This window comes from Merops nubicus, unplaced genomic scaffold, assembly GCF_000691845.1.
Source record: "Merops nubicus isolate BGI_N331 unplaced genomic scaffold, ASM69184v1 scaffold21394, whole genome shotgun sequence".
Lineage (NCBI taxonomy): Eukaryota > Metazoa > Chordata > Aves > Coraciiformes > Meropidae > Merops > Merops nubicus.
Window position 1 is genome coordinate 1 of NW_008602523.1, and position 7,115 is coordinate 7,115.

The window sequence follows — 7,115 nt, forward strand, 5'->3', positions numbered from 1 at the left end:
AGTGTCTCAAGGTGGGCAGGCCGTGGGTTGCCACTGCAGCACCGAGACCCTCGCTGGATGTTCCCTCTGTGCTGAGGCTGCTGCTCCATCCAGGAGAGGAGTCCTGGCCCCAGCAGCCCTTTCTCCTCTCTGGCATCCAGACCCCACGCTGGAGGGGCCTGGTTGTCACTCTCATGGCTCTCCAGTGGTGACTCTTTGCTCCTGAGTGGGAGATGACTGGGTTCCACTGCTTCTGCTACACTAACCACTGCAGACACCTCTCTGGCACCAGGCCACTGCTGCCCCTCACACCCTCCCCATCACTACAAATAAACCCTTCTTCCATGATAGCTGCTTGGGTTTTCTTTCCTATTCATGGGTCTTCTCCAAACCATCAGTGTCCTGGGGCCCTCCTCAAGCTGCCCAGGGGGAGCAGCGATCCCAGCTTGGCCCTGGCTGAGCCCAGACTCCTAACTGCAAAAGCAAAAGAACAGGGGGGAACTGAGTGTGAAGAGCTGACACGTACCAGGAGGAAGGGGAAATCTCTGGGGCTGTGTGTCCTTTCTCTGAGGAGCCCAAACGAGCTGCCCTGTGCAGGCAGAACACGCACCTTGCCCACAGGGCTCCCTGTTGGTACCCAAGCTCTCCCAGGAAGGGGGAAGGCAGCTGTGGCCCTCCAGCCTTTCGGCAAGGAGGGACATGGACATCAGGGTGACTGGTGAGGTTGTGGGGGGTGGGGGTGGAGTTGTGAGGCGATGGTTCTCGCTTTGGCTTGGCATGACACAAGTGGGCAGTGTGGCAGGCTGGGCAGGTGCCAGGCAGACATCAGGAAAGCTGTGCAGGGGCCATACTGCTGCTCAGGGGAGCTGCCACACCCCTGTTGGCAGTCAAATGTCTCCATTCCCAGAGCAGTGAGGAGGAGGCCAGGTCATCTGCAAGGAGCAACACCCCAGCCAGGGGGACCCCAGCGAATCCAGCACCCAGCAGAGCTGGCAGAGCACAGGGCAAGGTGCAGAGAGGACAGCCAGCCTGCAGGTCAGAAACCTCGGAGGAGAAATGTCCCATTGCCTAGAGGAGCAGCACCTCGCTGCAGAACCAGGTAACTGCACCAGCCCCTCACTGCACAAGTGTCTCCACTCCCTGGAGCTGGCACGGGGCTCTGCTCCCCATCTGCTGACTGCCCTTCTGCTCAGGAACACGCCAAGGACGGGTGAGGGGCAGGTGATCTGTGGAGGTCTAGTCCCTGTGGTGGTGAGAGGGTCTGGGGCACATCTCTTGGCAAAGGCTCACCCCACCTCTGTCCTTCCAGCCGCTGCAGTGGCACCAGAACAGGACTCGCTGCACGGCCAGGAAAACGCTTGCTCAGAGGAAGCAGGAGGATGTGAAACTCAGCTGGGGGTTCCTGATCCCCAAAGGCCCTTTCCTAACGCAGTGACTTCCCCAGGAGGGTGTCACGGAGCGTCCCCGAGGCTGTGCCAGCAGTGCCCACAGCAGCCCCAGGGCTCAGCAGCGCCAGTCCTGTGCCCTGCTCCCCCCCGGAGGTAAGAGAGGGGAGGGTGCTGCAGAGCCCCTCTCGTTGGGGTGGGCTGGGGGGGCCTGAGGGTCCCACAGGAGGAGGAGGGGACGCTGTGTGTGTGATGGGGTGGATGCACACTTGTCCTTGCTGGGAGAAGACCCAGTCCCCTGGGGCAGGCACTGTCCTGGGAGGTCCTCAGCTGGTGGGGTGCTTGATCCTGATGGGCAGAACCCAGAAAGTCAGGCTGCTGCTGCAGAAGGGGTGAGGCCATCTGGGCCCAGGGAGCCCCAGTCTCGGTGCAGCACGGTGCCACGGTCTGCAGCAGCACACCACCTGCAGGGCAGGGCACATACTGGACTGGGAGAGCTTTGAGCTGGCTGTGGGTACCACAGGACCTCAGAACTCCATCCAGACTGGAAGTCCAACCCTTCTTGCACCATCAGGGGCTGCCCTGGGGCTCTTCACGTATCTGCCTCCCCACCACCTGGCAGCTGGTATAGAGTGGGCACTGAGGGCTCAGCCATGACAGCCAGGGGCCCCTGGTGCCCTCAGCCTCATGGCACAGTACCTCCTCTGCCCCGTGGCCTGGAGGCCACCCCTGCCATGGCCACTCACCCTCCACCTCTTTCTTTCTCTTTCCATGCTCCAGAGCACCAACATGGGGCAGAGTTTCTGGGAGAAGCTCCATCTGGCCCTTGTCCTCCTGCATGTGGGGTCTGCTGTGACCAGAGATGACCCCTACAGATGCTATGGGGCTCCAGGCCTGCCAGGACTGCCGGGTCTGCCGGGCAAGGATGGTCGGGATGGGCTGAAGGGAGCCAAAGGTGAACCAGGTGAGTGGACAAGGAGGGGAACCACACAGGCTGTTGAAGTGAGGTGATTGAGTCCTTCATGGGTGGTCTGCCTTGGTTTGCAGGCTGTGGAGAGCTTCCTCTGTGGACAGGGCAGGGTAGGAGGCCAGAGAGAGGAAACAACTCTCTTCTGCCCAAGGGAAGGGGCTGGAGGAGTCTCTCCCCACATTGATGCTGACTCTGTTTTGCCCCACAGGCATCCCAGCCCCTCCTGCAACACGAGGGCTCAAGGGCATGAAAGGGGAACCAGGTAGCCCTGGCTTGCCAGGCAAAAATGGCCCCGTCGGTCCCCCTGGCCCCCCTGGAGACCCTGGGCCCATGGGCATAGCTGGCGTGCCAGGTATGCCAGGCAGCTACAAGCAGAAGCACCAGTCAGCATTTTCGGTGACCAGGCAGACCAGGGAGCACCCCTCAAAGAATGTCCCCGTGGTGTTCAACCACGTCATCGTCAGCACCAACCAGGACTACAACACCACCACGGGCAAGTTCACCTGCAGGCTCCCTGGCCTCTACTACTTTGTCTTCCACAGCTCGCAGACAGCCAACCTCTGTGTCATCCTGTACGTGGACGAGGTCAGGATGGCCAGCTTCTGTGACCACAACACCAACACCATGCAGGTCAGCTCGGGGGGCATCCTGCTCCACGTGGCTGCTGGAAGCCAGGTCTGGCTAGAGGTGAATGACTACAATGGCATGGTGGGCATAGGCAACTCTGACAGCATCTTCTCAGGGTTCCTGCTCTTCCCAGACTAGAGGACCAGCAGAGCCCATCCCAGCACGCTGACCTCCTCGCCCTGCCCTGCAGGTGCTGCTGCTCACCACCACACTGCTGCTGAGGCTCCAGGGTTCTCTGCTGGGTGGGAAGCCCCAGAGGGAGGGTCAGACCCAGCCACCAGACACAAGACACCGGCCTAGGAACCAAGTGCAGACAGCTGCTGAGTGGGCAGAGCAGGCCTACCTGATGCATCTGCACCCAAAGTGGGGGTGCCAGGCCCCCAGGGTCCTGCTGGCACTGCCACACGTGTCCACCCTGATAACCCCACGTCACCTTCAGCTGCTGCAGCCAGAGGTCTGTCTGCATCTCTCCCCTTCCCACCCAGGTTGCAGCAGGGACAGCCGGGTGTCTCAGGACAGGCTTGCAGCAGCACCTTTGCCAAGAGCCAGCCATGGAAAGTGTCAATAAACCTCCCCCAGTGCACCTGGCCTCATGTGTCTTTCCTCCACGATTTCTGCAGGTGGAACCCACGTGTGGCCAGATGGGTGTGGTGTGCACGTGTGTCACAACATCTGGACATCTGTGTGGCACCAGGATGTCCCTGAGCCCCCTATGGCTTGGCCACACTCACCAGCATTGAGCACACAGCCCCCACCTAGGAGGGCACTGAGACTCCTCCGAGGAGGGGCCCAGTTCAATTGCAAAGGGCCCAGGTCGTGCAGCAAAGCTCACAGCCATGCCTCTGGTGACTGGGACGTCCCAACCTCACCAGGGACAGGGCAGGGGAAGCACTGGCTTCCCTGAGCCAGACCTAAGGATCTCGTGGCTGTGGAGGCTGCAGAGCCCACCAAAACCCAGTGGAGATTCCTCCAGGTGGTGCACACTGGACAGCCAAAGAGATCAGCTCCCCTGAACGTCCTGTGCTTCACTTCCACATGGCACCAGCAGAAAGCAGGACTGGAAATGCTTCTAGTGCAAGGGGAAACCACTTCCCTAGGAGACCCTGGGGGACAGGACCACGGTGATGGGTGCTGGGAACCTGTGGCATCCTCTGGGCCTGTCAGTACCTGTCCCTAGAGCTGGGTACACGTGAAGAAGCCTGAGGGATGGCAGCTAAATGCATGCACCCTTCTGCAGTCCTCAGGGGTTACCTCAAACTCGTCTGGAGCTCGTGGCAGCATTCCTCATAGCAACTGCCCTCAAGAAGGTCTCAGGGGCCCTGCAGCAGAGCAGACACCCCTCTGCTCCCCGGAGCTGCACTCCTGAGGGGACCTAGGGTGCTCTTTGGGGACAGCGTGTTCTGCTGAGCTGGTGGACAGAAGTCACGAAGGATATGAAAGTACCACTGAAGAAAGGGTAGGAGCTAAAGATAAAAAAGGGATGTGGCCCAGATCCTTTCACAACAACCCTTCCAGCCAACTTCTCCTTCTCCTCACGCTCATTTCCAAGCAGGACGCCGGTGTGTCCTGGTCCATCTCCACATCTGTACAACCAGAAGCTCAAGGTAAGAGCGAGACGTCAGCAAGGCTGAGCCCCAGCTCCCCCCTGCACGCAGGGAACCCAGCAGTGCCAGGGTGACAGTCACCTCCTGCATCACTGGCATTTTGCTGTGGCTTGGGGCAGAAGAGAAAGGGGACTGCTGGGCTGGGGGTGGAGATCTCTAACAGGACCCTGACCTCTCCTGCTCCACCTGGGGGAAAGGGGAGAGGGAAAGGGGAGGTGGCAAATGCCCAGAGTGGTGGCCAGGGACTGAGCACCAGCCCGAAAGGTGCCCTAGGGCTGCTCTCCTGCCCTGAGAAGCTCATCAGCTGCCTAGACCTGGGCTGGGAGCCTGCAGATTGGTCCTTGTACCTGCCACATCCAAACCACGGTGCTGTAGCTGCAGGATCCAACTCACACCAGGCTTTCAGTTCTGGGGCAATCCATCTGAGACCAAAAAGTGTGGCTGATGGTGTGTGATGTCCAGATACAGCCCCCAAACACCCAGCGCTTACCACAGCTGCACCAGGAGCTGGGGGAAGGAGCTGTAGGACACAGGGAGGGCAGAAGGAAGATGGGACCCCAGGTACTGGAAGCCCAGATGACCCAGTAAGGCTGGTTAGGTACAGAAATGCTCCCAGGGTGAAGCAGGCATGTGGCAGGACACAGCAGGGACCCACAGGGGTTAGGATGGCAGCTCTGAGGATTTCATTGCTACCCCCCAGACGTGCTGGTGGAAAGCAAGAGCTATCCCCCTGCAGATGATGGAGCTCCTCTGGCCTGAGGTGAGGATGGATGTGACCCTGCAGGTGTGGTCCTAAGGTGGGATGGAGGATTTCTCCTCTGAGGTAGCTGTGGTGACTCAGAGCATTAGGGACCTGCAGCACAGCCCCATGGCAGCAGCGTGGCCAGGCTGGACATCAGTTCTCTGGGCCAGGCTAATCTGTCCCCAGACATTCCTGTGGTTAAGACTCTGGGCATTTGTAAACTGATCATTTAAGAACGAGAAGAGACTGACAAGCCCTCCCGTGCCCAAAGGGGTTAGTCCCTCCAAGGCCATCAGGAGAGGGGACTTGGCTCTGGAGCAGGATGGTTTCCCTCCTTGATGGGATGACCCATGTGAGCTTCTAGCCATTGTCCTCCAGAGCAGTTCAGAGTGCCTCCCCCACCCCTCCCACCACCCAAGCCCCTCGATGCCCTTCTGTGCTCCAGCAGATGCAGACCACGTGGGCGATGCTGATCTGTCTGCTTGGAGGGCAGCTGTCAAGTGCCACGCTCTGCACCATCCCAGGCATCCCAGGGTCCCCAGGACAGCCCGGCAGGAATGGCAGAGATGGGGAGAACGGCCTCAAGGGCGAGCGAGGTAAGGAGGAGGTTGCAGTAGGGGAAAGCTTCATCCTGTGAACACCAACTGTAGGAAAAGGCAGTGCCATGGTCCTGGGAAGGGAAGCCATTTCCCATCTGTCCTGAGTGTTCTCATGTGGGCGTGATGCTCAGGGACAGAAGGGGCTGGGCAAACCAGAGCACCCCAGGGGCCTGAGGAGGGTGAGTAGATGGTCGCAAGGGGTATCACATCTGCCAGGTGGCAGGGGTCTGTTGACCTGTATCCCAGCCCAAGTACTGATCGTTTCCTTCCCAGCGTACCCTCTGCAGACCCACGGGGCTTGGCTGTGACCACAACGACTCTTCTTCCTGTTTTCCAGGTCCCCCTGGCCAGGCAGAGCACGAAGAAGACATGGGGCAGAAGGGAGAACCGGGAGCGCCAGGGTACCCTGGGAAGATCGGCCCCAGGGGGCCCCAGGGTTCAAAAGGACTCCAAGGTCTCACGGGACCTCCCGGGCCTCCGGGGGAGTCTGGTGACTACAAGGCCACCTTCAAGTCTGGCTTCTCTGCTGCCCGGACCATCAGCACCCACCCCCGTCGGGAGCAGCCCGTGCGCTTCGACCGCATCATCACCAACGAGAGGGGCCACTACGAGAACCGCTACGGCCGCTTCACCTGCCGCCTGCCCGGCCTCTACTACTTCACCTACCACGTCACCTCCAGGGGCAACCTCTGCCTCACCCTGAAGAAGGGCCGGGGCGGCAGCAGGGGCGAGAAGGTGGTGACCTTCTGCGACTACGTGCAGGGCAGCTACCAGGTCACCACGGGAGGCGTGGTCCTCAGGATGGCAGTGAACGAGTCCGTCTGGCTGGAGCCGACGGAGAAGAACAACCTGGTGGGGATCGAGGGGTCTGACAGCGTCTTCTCCGGCTTCCTCGTCTTCCCTGACTTTTAGCCTGCTGCAGGTGTCTCTCTGCAGCCCTTCTGCTGCTGGCTGGCTCCTTTGGGGATGAAGACTCCCTGCTGGAAACGACTCTCGGCTCCAGATTTGGTGCCCTAAGTGTGTTGCTGTTGGTCTTGAACATTAAACAACAGCTTGATGTGCCACTGGTTCCATTCTGCCTAGTATTTGCCTCATTGTCCCCAAATAATGCTCAGATACCCGGGGCACTGCACCCCTGGGTGCAGCCTGGGCTCGTTGGCATCTCATCACTGCTGAGCAGAACCAGGAAATTCAGACAGTTCCTGCTGC

At 60.1% G+C, this 7,115-nt stretch overlaps 2 protein-coding genes across 2 annotated transcripts; both read left to right on the top strand.

The window, feature by feature from the left end:
- Positions 1-2,153: 2,153 nt before the first annotated feature.
- On the top strand, positions 2,154-3,099 carry C1QC (complement component 1, q subcomponent, C chain). The gene is made up of 2 exons (XM_008938401.1): positions 2,154-2,328; positions 2,543-3,099. Exons 1-2 carry the CDS (start codon positions 2,154-2,156, stop codon positions 3,097-3,099), a joined length of 732 nt encoding a protein of 243 aa, XP_008936649.1.
- A 2,656-nt stretch (positions 3,100-5,755) lies between these two features.
- Positions 5,756-6,818, top strand: C1QB (complement component 1, q subcomponent, B chain). The gene is made up of 2 exons (XM_008938402.1): positions 5,756-5,903; positions 6,244-6,818. Exons 1-2 carry the CDS (start codon positions 5,756-5,758, stop codon positions 6,816-6,818), a joined length of 723 nt encoding a protein of 240 aa, XP_008936650.1.
- Positions 6,819-7,115: the final 297 nt, after the last annotated feature.

Bases quoted from the DNA above. Each gene is read 5' to 3' on its own strand.
- C1QC (XM_008938401.1), top strand. From the start codon at position 2,154: ATGGGGCAGAGTTTCTGGGAGAAGCTCCATCTGGCCCTTGTCCTCCTG. The intron at 2,329-2,542 runs GTGAGTGGACAA...TTTGCCCCACAG, and splicing joins GGGAGCCAAAGGTGAACCAG to GCATCCCAGCCCCTCCTGCA.
- C1QB (XM_008938402.1), top strand. From the start codon at position 5,756: ATGCAGACCACGTGGGCGATGCTGATCTGTCTGCTTGGAGGGCAGCTG. The intron at 5,904-6,243 runs GTAAGGAGGAGG...CCTGTTTTCCAG, and splicing joins CGGCCTCAAGGGCGAGCGAG to GTCCCCCTGGCCAGGCAGAG.